Source organism: Oratosquilla oratoria, chromosome 43 (genome assembly GCF_046742065.1).
Source record: "Oratosquilla oratoria isolate Oo_2021 chromosome 43, ASM4674206v1, whole genome shotgun sequence".
NCBI lineage: Eukaryota > Metazoa > Arthropoda > Malacostraca > Stomatopoda > Squillidae > Oratosquilla > Oratosquilla oratoria.
In genome coordinates this window covers 14,857,141-14,877,791 of record NC_134819.1, presented here as the reverse complement: position 1 = coordinate 14,877,791, position 20,651 = coordinate 14,857,141, and the positions used below count along the sequence as shown (strand labels likewise).

General features: G+C 37.8%; 1 protein-coding gene across 5 annotated transcripts in view; it reads left to right on the top strand.

Annotated features, from left to right (window-relative positions):
* The window catches only part of LOC143022079 (mRNA-capping enzyme-like), a 268,589-nt gene that overhangs the window by 57,772 nt on the left and 190,166 nt on the right, over positions 1-20,651 (top strand). For 4 of the 5 annotated variants that reach the window (XM_076180040.1, XM_076180038.1, XM_076180036.1 and 1 more), the window contains exon 3: positions 10,236-10,428. In XM_076180040.1, coding sequence (XP_076036155.1) covers positions 10,236-10,428 — 193 coding nt within the window. Of the gene's footprint in view, positions 1-1,079; positions 1,219-10,235; positions 10,429-20,651 lie in introns of all 5 variants that reach the window. The other variant, XM_076180037.1, reaches the window with a different exon arrangement.

The following is a 20,651-nucleotide window of genomic DNA, read 5'->3' as shown; positions in this document are numbered from 1 at the left end:
TATGAATAATATATCACCTGAGAAACGTATAAACAAGATTTTTGGAGAAACCTATAATTTAATAAGAACAATAAAAGTGGCATTTACATACCTGGATGAAGAAAATACTAATCACTTTGATAAGACCAAGATTGGAATATGCAGCAACGATGTGGCCACCAAGTACAGAAAAAATGTATAACAAAACTTGAAAGAATACAAAGAGCAATTACAAAATTGGCACCAACACTCTCAAAAGTATCATATGAAGAGAGACTAGCAAAACTTGAGCTACAGACATTAGAGCAAAGAAGAGAGGAGATTTAATAACTCTTTATAGAATCATGAAAGGCATAGAAACTATTGATAGAGAGGATCTAATAAAATGGGATGATAGAAATACAAGAGGACACGGAAAGAAAATCAAGAAAGACAGTTATAGAAGAGATCTAAAAAAGAACAGCTTTCCCCACAGAGTAATAGACATTTGGAACAAGTTAGATGAGAAAGTAGTGTGTGCAAAAACAATACATGAATTTAAAAACAGTTTAGATAAAATGAGATATAAAGACGGGACACCACGAGCATAGCTCCCCTTCCCATAAGATACAACTAGGTAAATACACACAGACACACACAACTAGGTAAATACAAAGGTAGGTAAGTTGAAGTGATAGCAAAGATTGGAACTCAGGAAAAAATAAATTTCGTGGATCTCAATGACGAGGGAGTACCTGTGTTGTATTAGTAGGGAAGGGGAAAGATCATGGTGTAGTGGGAAGGTGAAGAAAAAGGAGAAGGCAGTGGAGGATCCAGAAAATAATTTGGGGGGGGGGGTGGCTGAACTATGTATGAGTGAGTGGGATGCGAGCGATAGCGAATGAAGTGACCCGAATCAGCTGGGGGATTTGAAATGTGAACAATTTTAGAAGCATGTTGAAGCTATTTGCAAAGGTATATTGAGGAAATGGTCAATATTAGATTGCAATGGTCAATTTTTTTTATACACATGCACATACATGGCTCTTCCTGAAAAGTAGAATACAAGTATGGCAGAAAATAAAACTGCCACTTCAAGTTTTTCCATCTCTCTTTCCCAGCATTGCGCTACTGCATCGTATGAGATCACCTCGACCAATCAGCATTCATTGCCATTGTACGATGCTCTATCTAACTGAAACCAACGAAAGCCAATTGCACTCCAATACCACCATGACGCTGTCACATGAATACTTACAGGTCCGGTTTTGGCCTTTGGACAGATGTCAATTAAATCTGAAATATGTTAGATGTATATTAAAAGGAGGGTCAGTTAAAAAAAAGAGAGAGAGAGAGAGAGAGAATGGGAGTTTTTTTTTTTTTGCTTCAGCCCCCCCATAACCCCCCCCCCCCCGATCTGCCAGTGGGAGAAGGGGAGAGATTACTGAGGAAAATGGAAGAAAATGAGGAAGGGGACAAATGGGCCCCAGATGTCAGAAGGAATGTCAACAAAAGATGCGCAGACGACAGGTGAAATTGAAGAAATTAGTAAAAATGTAAAAATTAGAAATAAAGATAAGAGCAGCGCAATGGAAGGTGGTTATAATTATTTCTATGGATTTAATGAGGGATGACAACCTCCCCCGATTAACAAGTCTAGAGGAAAAACTAACAAAAATGAATAAACATTGGGAGGTTAGGTTCAGTCAACTTGCGCCGATTACACAAAGAGTTGATAAATTGGAAGAACTGAAGAGAGAGAACCAAAATCTAAATAAAGAAATAGTAGAATTAAAAAGACAGTTAAAAGAAGTAAAGGAGGAGAATGATGAATTAAAGAATAATAATAAAGAGAATAAAGAGTCCATAGAAAAAGAGGTAAGTGGTTGGAAAAAGGTTCAGGAAAATACAAAATAGAATTTAGAGATATAATGAAACAACAGATGTAGGAACACACTAAGGACACAGTTAAAGTGATGAGAGAGAAGGAGAATATAGTGAGAGAATTAGCTGATAAAAAGAAATGTATAATCAAGTTAGGAATGGAAGAGTAACATAATCCAAATAGGACTACAAGAGTAAGAGAGGAGAAAGAAAGAGTGAACAGGATACTAAGAATATTTCAAGAAGGTGAACAGGAAATAGGGAAAGAAATTGAAGAAATATATAGACATGGGAAATACAGTGTAGACAAGACCAGACCAATTACGGTTAAATTCAGGTCACAAACTACAGCAGAGAATGTCTTACCAAAAACAGGAAAACTAGCAGAAAGCGATCAGTACAAATAGGTATGGATAAAAAGAGAGATGAATAAAGAGGAAAGAGAGGAAGAGAAAACAAAAAGAATCGAAGCTAGGGGAAAAAACGAGAACAGAACAGAGTCAGACAAAGAGAAATTCTATTGGAGAGTAGTGGATATGAAAGTGAGGAAATGGTTCATAGGAGAGAAGAGAAGGGAAACAGCAAACAGGATTGAGGGAGCAGAAAATTAAAAGTGTCCTTCACAAATATAGATGGATTAATAACAGGCTTGAATGAACTGAATGATTACCTGATGGAAAAGGAACCTGACATAATGGGAATCGTGGAGACAAAATTAAAAGGTCCATTACCACCCAACAGCGTAGGACATGGTGCATATAATTATTGGATTAGAAACAGAGAAATAAAACAAGGTGGTGGAGTTATGTTCCTGACTGAGATATAAATGTGAGGAATGTTACATATGGAAAGAATAGAGTGGAAATGATCATGATGGATATAGAGTACAGGGACAAGAAGAGCAGGAAGTTTGTGGTAAATTATGTGCCTCCTAAAATGGCGTCATGGGAAGATAGAGAACACAAAAATATGTTAGAAGACACAAGGATAACACTAAATAAGATAATGGATGATGGAGGAAGAAGAGTTATAATGGGTGATTTTAATTGTAAAGAAATCTGCTGGGAAGAAGTGACAGTGAAGGGTGGAGATGACCTATGGGGAAATGTACTACTTTATATGATTATAGAACATACAATTACACAAGGGATACAAGAGAATACTAGGTATAGAAATGAACCATCGAGACTAGACCTAATAATCACATCAGAACCTGAAATATTGGACAAGATTTAATATAAGACACCAGTAATTAAAAGTGACCTCATATTAGTAGAACTGGAACGAAATGAACAAAAGTACATGAGAAAAAACGAACCATATAGAAAGGGAAGAATAATGTATGGAAAAGCAAATTTTGATAAAACGAGTTTTTTTTTTTGTTTTTTTTTCTTCCCCCCAAAAAAAGCAGACTGGGAAAGAATATACAAAGAGGAAACAACAGTAGAAGAGAAATGAAATTTTTTGACAATTTATAAGGAAGGAGTGGAAAAGTATGTTCCAAGACAAAAACAAGAAAAAGAGTATGTAAAATATTGGTACAACAAAAGATGTAGAGTTAAAAGACAAAAGGGATAAAGCTTGGTTAAAATGGAGGAAAGAAAAAAAAAAAGGAAAATCTATACTGATTCTAGAAATGAATATGTACAAGTGCGCAGAGAAGAAAAAACACGAAAAGGATATCATAGAAAAATGTTAAGATCAACCAAAACTATTTTATAGATTTGTAAACAAACTGAAAAACAAAACAAGAATTAGTGAAACTATGACAAGGAGGAATAGAATACACAGAGGTAATAGAAATGGCAGAAATTATGAACAAGCATTTTAAATCCGTGTTTACAAGTGAGAATATACAACTGAAAGGTGATGAGTGGGAGGGGAAAGTCCCCCCTATGAAAGAAATAGAAGTAACAAAGTATGAAATAATCACTTGAGTAATCTCAATATCAGAAAATCGCATGGTCCAGATGAAATGGCAAACTACATAGCCTAATAAGCAGTTCATTGAAGGAAGGAAAAGTTCCAGAAGATTGGAAAAGAGCAAATATAGTACCAATATATAAGAAACAAAGAAGACCCTACAGACTATAGACTGGTCTCCCTTACAAGTATGGTAGCAAAAATTTGTGAAAGAATGGTCAAAATTGGATGGGTAAAGCATTTGGAAAAATACAATGTACTGAATCCAAGGTAGTTTGGATTTAGACAAGGAAGGTCATGTGTCACAAACCTGATGTGTTTCTATCCAAGACTAATAGATATAATACAGGAAAGAGATGGATGGGCTGATTGTGCCTTTCTAGACCTGAAAAAAGCTTTTGATAAGGTGCCACATAAGAAATTGCTAAAGAAATTAGAAACTGTAGGAGGAATACTGGGCAAATTACTTAAGTGGATGGAAGACTTCTTGCATGAAAGGAAAATGAGTGGTGATCAGAGACAAACATTCCAATTGGGATGAGGTGATTAGTGGAGTTCCACAAGGAACAGTACTGGCCCCAATAATGTTTGCTATATATATATATATTAATGATAAGGATGAAGGGATTGAAAGTTATATGAGCTTCTTCGCAGATGATGCAAAAATGGTGAAAAAAAGTGAACACCGAAGAAGATTGTGAATCACTGCAAAGCGATCTCAATAAAGTATGGGAATGGAGTAGGAAGTGGAGATGGAATTCAACATTAAGAAGTGTAGTATAATGGAATTTGGAAGAAGCAAAAAAAAAAAGAATAGTGGGATCATAAAAATTGGGGGAGGAAATTAAAAAAGTGGAAAAAGAGAAGGACCTAGGAGTCATTATTATGATTGATATGTCCACTGAGAAACATATAAACAAAATTTTGGAGAAACATAACTTAATAAGATCAATCAAAGTGGCATTTACATACCTGGACGAAGAAATGGTGAAGAAAATACTAGTCACTTTAATAAGACCAAAATTGGAGTATGCAGTGATGACGTGGTCACCAAGTACAATTTTTTTTTAACAAAACTTGAAAGAATACAAAGAGCAATTACGGAATTGGCACCAATGCTCTCAGAACAATCATATGAAGAGAGACTGGCAAAACTTGAGCTCCAGACATTAGAGCAAAGAAGAGAGAGAGGAGATTTGATAACTATAGAATCATGAAAGGCATAGAAATTATTGATAGAGAGGATCTAATAAAATGGGATAATAGAGATACAAGAGGACATGGAAAGAAAATCAAGAAAGACAATTATAGAAGAGACCTGAAAAAGAACAGCTTTCCCCACAGGAGAATAGATGTTTGGAACAGATTAGATGAAAATGTGGTGTTTGCAAAAATGATACACGAATTTAAAAACAGTCTAGATAAAATGAGATATAAAGACGGGACACCACGAGCATAGCTCCCCTTCACATAAAATACAACTAGGTAAATACCAAACACATCTTACACTGCTCTACTCTAGCTTGGCCCAGACATCAATACATAATCTCTTCCATGAGTAACTTGTGAGCCATTCTGGTGACTTGCATTACCTGGATACCTGGAAGTAATGGGTCATCTGTAAGAGACCTGAGGCAGTTGATTGATTGATTGTAACTTGTATTGAAACCTTACCCCCTCCGCCCTTTTTTTTTATGTTCCTCATGTTGTCAGTGATTGTTTTTCTGTTATTAGGTCATGATTCTAAAAATTGCATTAGATTTAGTGATATATATATCAAGGGCTCTTTTTTTTTCTCTTCTTCTTCTTCCTCTTCTTCATCTTCTTCTTAATAAGGGGGGTAGCCAAGTCAAAAGGCAAGCACCCACCTCACTCCCACCTATTTCACTCCCATCCACCACCTTTTCCTCCCTCTCATCTTAGCTCCTCATGGACAGTGGGTCATCCCTGTATCCTGCCCACTGCTCTGAGTCAGAAGCAATGCAGCAAGGATATTTCACTTAATTGGCAACCCCCCTACTCCTTCCCCTCATGCAGAAAAAGAGAAGATGGGGAGAAATCCCTTCAGGCTGTGTCAAAATATCATACCTAACCACTCCCTTGCATCACAGTATCATTCTCCACTCATCCCTATCTCCTGCCTTTTCCCTTCCTTGCTGAAGAGACATTCCCTTTTTGCTCAATGCCCCAATCACCACATCCATCCATCTCATCCTCTGTCATCCCCTTCAGTTCATTGCCTCCACCTCTGCCTTCCACATCTTTTTCACCAATCTTTCTTCACTCATTCTTTCCATGTCCAAACCATCCCAATACTCTTTTTATCAACCCTATCTGCCATCTCCACCTCACTTGCCGCCTCACCTCATTTCTCACTTTATTCAACCTTGTAACCCCTACCATACTAGACATTTCATCTTTTCCTTTCTGCCTCTCTTAAATTTCAAGACTACCCCATACAATGCTATCAGCACAATCAGCCCTTCATATAGTCTCCTCTTTGCACCCATTCCCAAATGCATATGTCTCATGACACTTTAATCCCCTAAGGCATTTACTTGCTTCTCACTGTCTACAATTTACTTCCACTGCCACTCCCCCCATTCCTGCCACATGTGACCCCAAATACCAAAAACTGTCCACTTCCTCCAGCCTCTCTCCTTTAAGAATTACTTCCAACTTGCTGCCATCCTCACTCCTTGTACATCTCCTGAACTTTCTCCTTTCACATACCCTCCCAAACCCCAAGACTAATTCCCTTAATCCCTCCTCTGACCCTCCCATAGGTGCAATGTTGTCAGAAAAATAACTGGTTCAACTCCTACTTTTCACCATTTCCTTTAACCTCTCCAGTCCCCTGTGCATTATCCTTACAGTTACCTCCCACATCACCCCATCCACATACACATTGAACAGCCTTGGCAACATTTCTGTCACAGTCCCACCTTTATCTCAAACCACTTGCTCTCTCCATTTCCAGTACTAACACAGGCTCTACTACTCTTGTAAAAACTCTTGACTATCCTTAACAGCTTTTCCTTCAATCCCATATATCTTCAGAACCTCCCACAGTACCCTTTTGTCTACACTGTCATAAGCCTTTTCCAAATCCATAAAGGCCCAAAAAACATCCTTATTATTTGCTATAGCTTTCTCACATATCTGCCTTACCACAAAATCTGATCCATGCAACTGCCAACCTTCCCAAAACCTACACTATACCTCACCAATTACTCTGTTCCTCTCCTAATCCTCTCATATGCCTTCTGAACTACTCTTAACACACTTATCCCACTGAAACTACTACACTCACATTTGTCCCCTTTTCCATTGTTAAACAGAACTGCTTAAATGAGAAAGAAGAGGAAAAGGAGTATAAGAAGAAGCCGAGAGAGGAGTGGGAGGGAGTGAAGGATAGAGTAGAACTAGGAGTGGAGGAGGAATGGGGATGGTTCAAGGAGGGACTCATAAGGTGTGCAGAGATGGTGTGTGGAACAAGGAGGACAGGAGGAAAATAGAAGGAAGGGTAGTGAATGGCGGGATGAGGAAGCAAAGAAGAGTGTTGAATAGAAGAAGCAGGCTTTCATAGATTGGCTACAAATTAGGATGAGGAATCATATGAGGGGTACAAAGTAAAGACAAGAGAAGTAAAGCATAAGATGAAGGAGGCAAAGATGAGAGCAGATGTGAAATGGGATAAGAGTATGACAAAATTTTGAAAGTAATGAAAAAAAAATTGAAAGAAATTAAGAGAGGAAGATAGATGATAATGGAAGAGAAGGCAGTGAGAGGAAGGTGGGCAGAGTATTTTAGGGAGTTGCTAAATGTGAAGGAGGATAGGGAGGGAAAGGTAGTTGCAGTGGGAAGCACTAAGAAAATGACCATGAGTGATAAAAATGGAGGAGAATTAAGGAAAAATGTGAAGGCAGCTGTTAAGATGATGAGAGCAGGTAAGGCACCTCATCTGGATGGATGCCTTGCAGAATGTCTGAAAAAAGGAGGTACAGTGATGGTGGACTGGCTGGTGAGGTTATTTAATGTTTGTTTAAGAGAGGGTAAAATGCCAGGGGACTGGAGGAGTGCCTGGATAGTTCCACTTTACAAGGGAAAAGGGGACAAGTGTGAATGTAATAGTTTCAGAGGGATTAGCTTGCTAAGTGTAGTTGGGAAGGCTTACGGGAAGGTCTTGATTGAGAAGATTAGGAGAGGAACAGCGGGAGTAATTGGTGAGGAACAGTGTAGATCAGATTTTTGTGGCAAGGCAGATATTCAAAAAAGCTAAAGGAAAAGGTAAAGATGTTTTTTGGGCTTTTATGGATCTGGAAAAGGCTGACATGGTAGACGGAAAGGCAATGTGGGAGGCATTGCAGATATAAGGGATAGGAGGAAAACTGTTAAAAGCAATCAAGAGTTTTTACGAGAGTAGTAGAGCTTGTTTTAGGATTAGAAATGGAGAGAGTGAGTGGTTTGAGGTATAGCATTGGGGGATGTGTTATGTCACCCTGGCTGTTCAATTTATACATGGATGGGGTGGTGTAAGAGGTGAATCCAAAGGTAGTAGGTCAGTTGTTGTTTGCTGACGACACTGCACTTGTAGCAGGATCAGAAGAGGGATTGAGGAAGTTAGTGACAGAGTTTGGGAAGGTGTGCAAAAGAAGGAAGCTGAAGATAAATGTGGGTAAAAGTAAGGTGATGAGATGTACAAGGGGAGAAAGTGGCAGCAGATTGGAAGTGAGTATTAAGGAAGAGAGACTGGAGGAAGTGGATAGTTTTAGATACTTGGTTGCGAATGTGGCAGGAAATGGAGGAGTGTGGATGGAGGTAGAATGTAGATTGAGAGAATCTGGGAATGGATGCTAAGAGGAGATTGTATGAAAGAGTGATTGTACCAACAGCACTGTATGGGGCAGAAACATGGAACATAAGAAAGGAAGAGAGAAGGAATTTGAATGTGTTTAAGATGAAATGCCTAGAAGTAAGATAGGCTGGATAGAGTGAAAAAAGAGGAGGTGAGGAGGAGAATGGGATTGAAAGGGAGTTGGGAGATAGGGTTGATGAAAGAGTATTGGGATGGTTTGGACACATGGAAAGAATGAGTGAAGAAAGACTAGTAAAAGAGGTGTGGAAGGCAGAGATGGAAGGAGTGAACATGAGGGGGCAACCTAGGATGAGATGGATGGATGGAGTAAAGGGGGCATTGGGAAAGAGGAGAATGTCTGTTGAGGAAGGATGGGATAAGACAGAAGATAGGGGTGAATGGAGAAGTATTGTGTATGGATGATGCTGTGATGCATGAGGGGGAGTGGGTGGGGGATGGGGAGTAAGGGAGTTTGTATGAGAAATAGAATTATGCAGCCCTAAGGGATTTCTCCCCATTTTCTCCTTTCCTGCATGGGGAGGGTCACCAATTTAATGAAGCAGCCTTGCTGTGGATGTTTTGTGTCTTGCAACACTGCTTCTAACCCAGGGCAGTTGACAAGATGCAGGGATGACTTGTCATCCAGGAGGTGGCAAGATAAGAAGGAGGGAAGAGGGTAGAGGGGAGTGGAGTATGTAGGGGATGGAGTGGGTGGGAGTGGTTTCTATGCCTTTATTTTTTTGGGGGGAAAGCCTTTAATATATGTATGTATGTAAACAGAACTATACAGGCATTCCCCCAGTCCTTTGGCACTCTACCATCCCTTTGATACACAATAACCTCACTATTACTGTACCTCCCTTCTTCAGATACTCCACATGACACCCATCAAACCCGAGTGCCTTACCTGCTCTCATAATTTTCAAGACTACTTACACCTTATATTTCTTATTTCTCCTCCATTTTCCTCTCCCATGATCATCATTTATGTGTTTATTCTTATTATTATTATCTATTTATTATATTTATTCCACTGCAACCACCAATCCCTCCGTATCCTCCACATTTAATAACACTCAAAAATACCCTGCCCATCTTCCCCATACTGCTTCCTTTTCTGTTAATGTCTGTTCATCTGTGCCTATTACCTTTTCTTCTCTACTTGACTCACCTCCCCTTCCTCTCTTAACTTCCCTCCAAAACATCTTATTATTACTTTCAAAATTTTCTGTCATACTCCTCCCTTATTATATATCTGCTTTCCTTTATATATATATATACATACATACTTCTCATGTGGTTTTCTTGTCCTACTTTGCAACCAGTCCCTGAATGTTTGCTTCTTCTCTTCTGCAACCTTCTTCACTTCATCATTCTACCACTCACTACCCTTTCTCTTCCATTCCTTCCCATCCTCCTTGTTTCACGTACCATCTTTGCACACCTATCAATCTCTCCTTGAAATATCCCCAATCCTCTTCCACTCCTACCTCTACTCCATCTTTCACCACCTTGCACACTTCTCTCAGCTTCTGGTACTCATGCTCGTTTTCTTTTTCATTTAATCAGTTTATCATATAGGACTTGCTAAAAATAGTTTCTTCATTTACAGGTCAAAATTGGTCTTTGGATAGACTTGACAAATACCAGTCGTTTCTATGATCGTTCAGAGGTTGAACAAGAAGACACACGCTATGTTAAGCTTCACTGTCGAGGCCATGGAGAATGCCCCTCTGTAGATCAAGTCAACACTTTCGTAGACATATGTGATAAGTTCATCCGGAAAAACCCCTTAGAGATAGTTGGTGAGGAATATGGTTGTACTTGCATGTATTTCTTTTGGCTAATGTTTTCAATTCTGGGACCTGTAAGGGGTACCTGCTTGTGGTGGTTCTGCAAGATGGACGGCAGAATCCTCCTCCTGCTACCTATTTTCAAAACCCATGAACTCCCTCACCTCTATCTGGAGGTGCAGCCCCCAAGAGCTGACAGTCTCCAGACTGGGTCCAAAATATCTTTCTAGCAGCTTCAACTGTAATTCTTCCACCTTTTCACATATGGCACACTGACAACCAGTGACTGCTTCCTTTCTAATACTATTTTTATCTAGTGACAAGCAGTCCCACACTAATACATTGCAGACATCAGTCCAATTTTTTTTCCTAGAGAGATCCATGGGAGGGCCTAAGGACTTGTCTTTGGGCTTTCATGGATTTCAAGGAATATGACAGAATTGAGGTAGAGGCATTCTGGAATGTATTTGTAGATATATGGGACAGGTGGAAGTCTTAAAAATAGTAAAAAAAAAATATATATATATATATACATTTTTAGAGTTTGTGTTTGGGTCAGGAATGGAGTGTGAATGGTCTGAAGTGAAAGTGAGGTTGCACCAGGGTTATGTTGCCTTGATTGGTAAGGAAAATAAATGTGTGAATGCCGAACAGGTGTTTGGAGTTGGTGGGTGAGAGTGAAGGGAAATGAGAGGAAAGCCAGTTATTGTTTGTGGATGACATTGGCTGAGTCTGAGGATAGACTGAAGCAGCTGGTGGTTGAGACTGAAAGGATATATGAGAGGAGTAACCTAAAAGTGAATGTGAGCAAAAGGTGATGGTATAAAGTGTGATGATAGTGGATTGTATGTGAATTTTTAGGTTAGAGGCTGGAGAAGTAGAGAATTCTAAGTATTTGGGGTCACAAGTGAAAGTGAATGAAGGAGTGGAGGTATAAGTGAACTATTGAGTAAAGAAAACAAATGTCAAGGGTGATTGAAAAGTGTTATGAGAAGTGGGTATCTGGGGATGAACTCAAATAGTAGGTCTTATGAAGGAGTGATTGCGAATGTATGGAGCAAAGACTTGGGATGGATGGATAGAGTAAAAAAATATGTGAGTCAGAGAGCATGGGTGGAAAAAGAGTTGTTGTTGTCGTCATTCCCTAGACTGTCTGTCCGAGCAGTCCCGTCTCCCCAAGGAATGCCACAGCCAAAACTGGGTTTTCCCACAAATCCTTTATAGAGTGTATGTTGTGTTGTTTGCGTGCATGATTGTGTATAATGCAGTCTTCCATTATGTGTTGTATGGTATGGGGTGAAGTATTATATCCTAGGCAGCTGTTCACAATGCGGTCATCCAGCCTCTTCTGGTAGCTTAGAAGTGCTGGGTGGTGGCCGCACCGCAGTCTGGCCAGGTGGACTTTGTCCTTTCGTGAGAGAGAGGATTCAGAAGGGTGGATATCAGGGGGTCTGGCATGCAGCAATGTGTTGTCTTTCAGTGTGTTAATGGAGTGGTGAGTGATATGATTATGAATATGTTTCTGGAGGCTGGTATTTGGTGGTTGTGGAGGAAGAGAAGAGAGTATCTGTGTGTGATACAGGTCTTTGGGTGTTGTTTTAATGTTTCTTGGTGTGTGTGGGTGTTCTGCTATGTAGTGTAGCGGGTGTGATGTGTTTGTGGTGGCTGCGGCAAGTGTTTGTGTGCCTCTCATGTCAAGGTGGTCCTTGACTTTGAGGACTTTTGTTTCATGGTGTAAATGGTCTGTAGGTGTTGTATTTGTGCAGCCTGTAATTGTTTTTAGGGCTTTGTTTTGTATGATTTGAAGAGTGTTGTGGTGTGTCTCACTGAGATTAGGAGCCCATGCAGGATTTGCATAATTCATCGCTGAGCATATGCATTGTTTGTATATTGTTGTATTAGTTTCTTTGTTTTGTCCAAATGTTGTTCCAGTGATTGACTTAAGTGCGTTAAGTCTAGGTGTGCATTTGTTTTTTATGTTTGTGATGTGTTGTTTGAAAGACATGGATGTATCGTATGTTACACCAAGACGTTTGTGTGTGGTATTAGAGTGTTGTTGATGTAGAGATGAGGTATGTATTTGTGTTCTTTTGTCCAGTTGGTGAGAAGTGTTGCTGTAGATTTGGTTGGAGCTATTTTGAGTCTGTTTGTGATGAACCATGTGTTGAGTGTATCAAGGTATGGCTGGATTATTTCTGCAGCTTTGTCTGTGTTACGATGTGTGCATGTGATTGTTATGTCGTCTGCGTAGGAAGAGATTTGTATTTCTGAGTTGTCTGGTGTGGGTAAGTCATGCATGTATAGATTAAAGAGTGTGGGGGATAGAACAGAGCCCTATGGTACTCCATTCTTAATGTTTCTGATGTGCGATGATTGGCCATTATATGACACATAAGCATTCCTACCTGCCAGATAATTGGCCAGCCATCTTTTGGTGTTATTGTGCATGTCTGTGTTATATATTTTATTTGTTAGGTTGTGGCGGGGGATAGCATCAAAAGCTTTACTAATGTCTAATGTTATAAGAAGTGTTCTGTGGTGGGACCTATCTGAATTGATGCCATCTAAAATTCTTTGTGTGAGGTTTATCAGAAGAGTGTTTGTGGAGTGTAGTGGCCTAAAACCATGTTGTGAGTCAGCAAGGGGAGTATGTGGTGTGACAAGTTTAAGTATTAGGCGTTCAATGACTTTAGAGGGGATGCAGAGAAGTGTGATTGGACGGTGCGATGTTGGGATTGTTGGGTCTTTGTTCGGTTTTGGAATGGTGATTATTTTACCATGCTTCCAGATGTCGGGTATAGTGTTGTGTGAATAGCTGTAGTTTGCAATGTTTGTGAGTGCATGTATACCTTGTGGTCCAATGTGTTTTAGGTAGATGTTACTTATGTTATCAGGGCCACAGGCAGATGAGTGCTTGAGATTATGTATTATGTGTTTTGTCTGACTGTCTATGAAGGGTGTATAGTCTGAGTCTGTGGGAAAGTCTTTCTTATGTCAAATAGTGCGTCGGTCGTCAGGGTGAGAAGTGAGATGGCTTGTCTGTGCAAAATGATTTATGAGTGTGTTTGCTTGTTGTCTATTTGAGGGTAGATTGTCTGTTGTTGTGATTATTGCTGCGTGAGAGCGTGTAGTGTTACTGTTGGATAGTGTAATGCTGTTGAGTGTTTTGTACAATTTGCTGGTGTTTGTTTTGTGATCAAGTGTATTGATAAAGTTTTGCCAATTTTGTGTTTTTTGTTTGTGTATTTTATTGGCAATCACAGTGTTTAGTGTTTGTATTTGGTCTGCTATGTTTTGAGGGATAGGTGTGGGGGTATTGTGTTTAAGCGTGTCTCATTGTCTAATGAGGCCTTGGATTTCTGGTGTGAAGTTGGGGTTGTGTGATTTTCTGTTGCCTCTAGGGATGTATCTCTTGTCTGAACAGCATAGTTTATGTTTGTGATTGGTGTACTGTTAAGTGTTTCAAAATGTTGTTCTGTCTCTTCAGTAAAAACTTCCCAGTTAGCTCTCTTGTAATTGGTGTATTCTTGTTTTGGTGGTGATGATGATTGGAAGGTGGTCAGAACCAAGGGTTCCGACCACTCTCCAAGATGTTGTTGGGGTTAGGCAGGTGGAGCAAAAGGTGATATCAGGAGAGGAGGGAGTGTAGATTATGTGTGTTGTTCATGATAGTCAATGAGTCAAACTGAGACTGTATATCAAGCCCTCTGTGTCAGGGTTGTCGACATACCAGGCCGATGACTTGGCGTTGAAGTCACCAGCAGAACGGATCAGCCAGTCAAGCAGAGTAGTCAGTTGCTAGGAGCACTCCAGTTGGATAGCAGTATATCGCCTACTAAAATAACTTATACTTAACTACTTACACGTTGACACATAAGACGCCGGTAAGACAATCCGGAGACAGGTACGTAAGACATTGTTGACGATTACGACTAAACAGACTTACACCTTTGCGTACCGGCTTCCGCGATTGCTCCTACCGGCCCCTACCTCTTCTATGGGACCTGTGCCTACCGTAAGTAATTGGTACTTATCGTTAATGTTTCCTAATTCTATTCATTATATGCGGTTACGATCCTGCAATATCCTTTTCTTGTTTTTGTCTTCGAGGATACTTTTCCACTCCTTATAAATTTTTGTCAAAATTTCCCATTTCTCTTCTACTGTTGTTTCCTCCTTGTGTATCCTTTCCCAGTCTGCTTTTTGAAAAAAATCTTATTTTATCAAAATTTGTTTTTCCATACATCAATCTTCCCTTTCTATATTTTTTCCATGTATTTTCCTCCTTTAGTTACAGTTCAACTAATATGTGGTCACTTTTACTTAATGGTGTCTTATATTAAATCTTGTCCACTATTTCAGGTTCTAATGTGATTATTAGGTCCAGTCTCTTTGGTCCTTCCTCATTTTTATACCTGGTATTCTCTTGTATCCATTGTGTCATTGTATGTTCTATAATCATATCAAGTAGTAAATTTCCCTATATGTTGTCTCCCCCTTTCACTGCCATTTCTTCCCAGCAGATTTCTTTACAATTAAAGTCACCCATTTTAACTCTTCTTCCTCCATCATCCATTGTCTTATTTAGTGTTATCCTTGTGTCTTCTAACATATTTTTGTGTTCTCTCTCTTCCCACAAAGCCGTTTTAGGAGGCACATAATTTGCCATAAACTTCCTGCTCTTCTTGTCCCTGAACTCTATTTCCATCATAATCATCTGCACTATTCTTTCCATATGTAAAATTCCTCACATTTATATCCTTAGGAACATAATGCCACCCCCTTGTTTTACTTCTCTGTTTCTAATCCAATAATTATATGCGCCATGTCTCACATTGTTGGGTGGTAATGGACCTTTCAATTTTGCCTCTACAATTCCCATTATGTCAGGTTCTTTTACCTTCAGGTAATCATTGAATTCATTCAGGCCTGTTATTAAGCCATCTATATTTGTGAAAGACACTTGTTAATTTTCTGTTACCTCCATCCTGTTTTCTGTTTCCCTTCCGTTTTTCTCTGCTATGAACCATTTCCTCACTTTCATATCCACTATCCAAAAGAATTTCTCTTTGACTCTGTTGGTCTCGTTTTTTTTTTTTTTCTTAGCTTCGATTCTTTTTGTTTTCCCTTCCTCTCCTCTTTATCTCTTTAGCTATACATGTTTATTCTGATCACTTTCTGCTAGTTTTCCTGTTTTTAATAAGACATTCTCTGCTGTCCTTTGTGACCTGAATTTAAACTTAATTGGTCTGGTTTTGCCTATATATTTCATCAGTTTCTTTCCCTATTTCTTGTTCTCCTTTACTCTTATAGTCCTATTTGGATTATGCTTCTCTTCCATTCCTAATATAATTATACATTTCTTTTTATCTGCTAAGTCTCTTACAATAATCCCCTTCTCTCTCATAACTTTAATAAGTGTGTCCTTAGTTCTTTCATCTGTTGTTTCATTATATCTCTAAACTCAATTTTGTTATTCTCTTGGACTTTTTTTCCAGCCCTTTACCCCTTTTGCTATGGACTCTTTATTCTCTTTATTATTCCTCTTTAATTCCTCATTCTCATCCTTTACTTCTCTTAATTGTCTTTTTAATTCCTCTATTTCTTTAGATTTTGATTCTCCTTCCTTAGTTCTTCCTGTGTAACTAGGGCAAGTTTGCTAAACCTAACCTCCCATGCTTCGTTCATTTTTGTTAGTTTCTCCTCTAGACTTACTAGTCGGGAGAGGTCATCTCCTCCCTCATTAAATCCATAAAAGTAATTATCTCCTCTTTCCATTGAGCTGCTATTATCTATATTCCTACTTTTAATACCTCTGCTCACTTGTTCGACCTCGTCTGTGTCATCTGCACACCTTTTGTTTCACCCCTTCTGACATCCAAGACCCATTCCTCCCCTTCCTCATTATCATCCATTTTCCTCAATAATGCCTCCCTTCTCCTTTTTATTTCACCTGCCCACTACACCACACAAGCTTTCCCCTTCCCTACTAATACAATACAGGTACTCCCTTGTCACTGAAATCCATGAAAATTGCATTTTTTTCTGGAGTTCCAATCTTCACTGTCAATCCGACTCTGTATTTACCAAGTTGTATTATACAGGAAGGGAGCTATGCTCGTAGTGACCCGTCTTTGTATCCTTCAGCATCAAGTTTTTTCTTAAAATCTGAAATAGTGTTTGCACACACTGTTTCTTTGTATAATTTGTTCCAGGTATCTATCACTGTTTTTTTTTTTTTTTTTTTTTTCCTCCAGATCTCCTCTGTAATTATATATTTTTTAGTTTCTTTTTGTGTACTCTTCTTTTTCCATTGTCCCATTTCAATAAATCATTCATATCTAAGATTTCCATTCCTTTCATAATTCTATAGATAGTAGGTCTCCTCATTCCCTTCTTTGTTCCAGAGTTGGTAATTCTAATTTGGACAGTCTTTGTTCATATGTCATTTTGGAAAGAGTTGGTGCCAGTTTTGTTGTTGCTCTTTGTATTCTTTCTAATTTTTTTATATTCTTTTTGGTACTGGGTGTCCATAGTGTTGCTGCGTACTCAAGTTTTTGTATCACTGTAGTTAATTTTTTTTTTTAATCATTTCCTCATCCAAATAGACAAATGCCAATTTTATTGACCTCAATAAATTGTAGGTTTCTCCGACCATTTTATTAATATGTTTGTCCGGTGTCTTGTCTTTGCTGATCATCACTCCAAGGTCTTTTTCAGAGTTTACTTTTTTGACCTCTTCTTCACCAATTTTATAATCTCTCAATATTCTGTTTGTACTTTTTCCAAATTTCATTATACTACAGTTCTTGATAATGAATTTCACTTCCCACTTTTGAGTCCATTTCCAGATCTTGTCCAAGTTTTGTTGTGATGAGTTGCAATCCTCCTCCGTTCTTACTTTCTTTAGTATTTTTGCGTCTGCAAAGAAATTCATCCATGTCATTTATGTATATGGCAAACATGATCAGGGCCAGTACTGATCCCTGCAGGACATTGCTTATCATTTCTTCCCAATTTGAGAATTTATCTCTAATTACTACTCTCATTTTCCTCCCAGTCAGGAAGTCTTTCATCCAATCCAATAATTTTCCTCTGATGCCACCTATTGACTCGTATTTTCCTTATTAGTTTCTTGTGTGGTACCTTATCAAATGTCTTTTGTAGGTCCAGAAAGGCACAGTCTACCCAACCATCTCTCTCTTGTATTATATCTATTAATCTCGAGTAGAAGCAGATCAAGTTTGTTGTACATGATCTTCCTTGTTTGAATCCAAATTGATTTGGATTAAGTATAGTTTTTTCTTCCAAATGCTTAACCCATCTATTTTTGATGACCTTTTCGCAAATTTTTGCTACTGTGCTTGCCAGGGAGACCGGTCTGTAATTTGATGGATCTTCCTTGTTTCCTCCCTTATTAATCGGTACAATATTTGCATTCTTCCAGTCCTGTGGCACCTTTCCTTCTTGAAGTGAGAATTTAATTATATTGTATATTTTATCTGTTAATTCCTCCATGCATTCTTTCAGTATCCAATTTGCAATTCTGTCTGGACCATGTGATTTTTTTACATCAAGGGTTTTGCTTTGGTCACTGATTTCCTTCTGTGTTACAATTATTTCTCTCATTGAGGGAGATTTCTCTCTCTCCATTTCCTCACAGTTAGGTGAGTTTTCTATCGTGAATACTGATAAATGGTTGTTCATAATTTCAGCCATTTCCAGTTCTGCATCGTATTTACCCTGGCGCAGCTTTTCTATTTCTTGTTTATTCTTCAGTTTGCCTTTTACATACCTGTAAAATAGTTTGGGTTCTTCCTTGCAATTTTCTATTTTATTTTTTATTTTTATTTTGTTTTTTTGTAGTTTCTCTTTTCATCTCTGCGTATTTTTACATAATTTCTTAGTTTGATGTACATTAGCCATTTGCTTGTTTTCTTGTCTTTTTTCCAATTCTTCCTAGCTTTCTCTTATCCATAGCCTCACTACATTTTTTGTTGAACCAGCTTTTTATGTATGTTCTTTCCTTTTTTATTGTATGTAATTATTCACTCCCTCATAAATTTATTTTAGTATATTCCATTTCTCTTCCATCCCTGTTTCTTCATTTAGGAAGTTTTCCCAGTTTGCGAAAGAATTTTTTGAGTTTCTCAAAATTTGTTTTGTACAGTAGTCTTCCTATTCTATGTTTTTCATTTCTACTTTGATCCATTTGCTCTTTCAACTTAAATTCTATTAGTACATGGTCACTCTTTCCTACCGGAGTTTTGTAATCAGTTTTGTCAACAATTTCAGGCTCTGTCATATAGTATTGAATCCATCCTTGATGGTTCTTCACTACCTCTGTATCTGGTATTTTCCCTTATCCACTGAGTCATTGTGTATTCAATGGTCATGTCGAGCAGGACATTGGCCCAAAGTTCTTCACCCTTCATTGTCATTTCCTCCCAACATATTTCTTTTGAATTAAAGTCACCCATAATTACTATATTTCCTCTGTCCTTCAGTATATTAGTTAATTCATATTTTGTATCTAATATTTTGGAATGATCACTTTCTGTCCAGGACTGTGTTTTGGGGGACACATGCACCACTACAAATTTTCTACTCTTCATACATTTGCTTTTAACTTGTATTGTAATTTATTCTACATTATTTTCTCCTTCAGTTATTTTTGTTACATTTAAATCTTTATTAGTTAAAATTAATACTCTGCCACCCTGTTTATCCTTTTTATTCTTCGTCCAACAATTGTATAAACCTTGTCCCAGTGTTGGGTGGTAGAGTACACTTTAATTTAGTTTCCACTATTCCCATTATGTCTGGTTTTTCTAAGGCCAGATAACCATTTCATTCATTCATTCCTGAAGTTATTCCATCTATATTGGTATAAGTTATTTTTTATTTCCTTTCTCATCTTTTTCTGCCTGCTTTGTTTCCTTTTTCCTTATATACCATTTTCTCAGCCTCAAGGCCACCACTCTCAAAAAAAAGAAAAGAAAAATATATATATTTTTTTTCCATTTGCTTTGTTTCTAAGTTCTCTTTTTTTTTTTTTTTTTTTTTTTCACTTTTTTTTTTTTCCATATATTTTTGTATTGTTCACTATTTGCTAATTTTGTTGTTCTGGATAGTACTTCCTCTGCAATTGTTTGTGATCTAAGCTTTGCTTTCAGTGGCCTTTATTGTTTTTCTTTAGAGTATCTACCAATTCTATAAGTGTCCCCAGTTTCTTTATCTAAACCATGTTCTTCCACTTGTAATTATTTCAGAATTTCCATAGCAATCTTTTTCTTTTTTAATGCCATAGATTAAAATGCATTTTTTTTTTTTTGTCCACTGTGTCCCTAAGTTGCCTTTCTCTTTAATCACTTGGATCACCGTTTCCTTGGCATTCTCCTTGACCTGTTGCTCCACTATTTCTTTAAAGGATACTTTTTGACATTCCTGTTCAACTTTCCACTGTTTCTTTATTTCCTGTAAGTCATTTTCTTTGATTTTTTCTTCCACCTTTTCAGTCACTGCCTGCATTTGATCTTTTATCTCCTTTTTTAATGCCTCATTCCTATTTATATCTTTACTTTTCAACCTTTCATTTTCTCCCTTTAATTTATTTAATTCCTTTTTTAAGTCATGTATCTCCTCATTATTCTTCTAATTAGCTTTCCTTAGCAGAGCTACTTCTTTGTTCATTATTTTATACTCACTTTTGAACTCTTATCAATTCATCCAACATGTGTCATTGATATATCTATTTCTCATTATATTTCTATACCTGGGCTCTCTATCCATTTCTAACCCTCTATGCATAATATTTCCTTCTTCAAACCCCCCAAATATACCTCTTTCAAACTTTTGGTACTCCCTTGGTGTTTGAGGAAGACACGTCTTCTTTCAAATGACACCAAGTGGAGTCTCTGTTCTGCTTTCTTCCAAGCATCTTTTTGCTGATTCTTTGTGTGTGTGTGTGTGTATATATATATATATATATATATATATATATATATATATATATATATATATATATATATATATAGAACAGGTTCTCTCGTAGACAATTTTGATCGAAGTCAACTGCGCTAATAGCTTTGGCTATTTTGATATTCAACATCTTTAGTTTTTATTCTCATAGTTCAAGGTTTGAACATAAATATTCATGATTTCAATATTGCGTGAAAGGGGGTAGTGATAGACACTGATTGATGCCAACGATTATAATCAGTCTCTGTAACAGT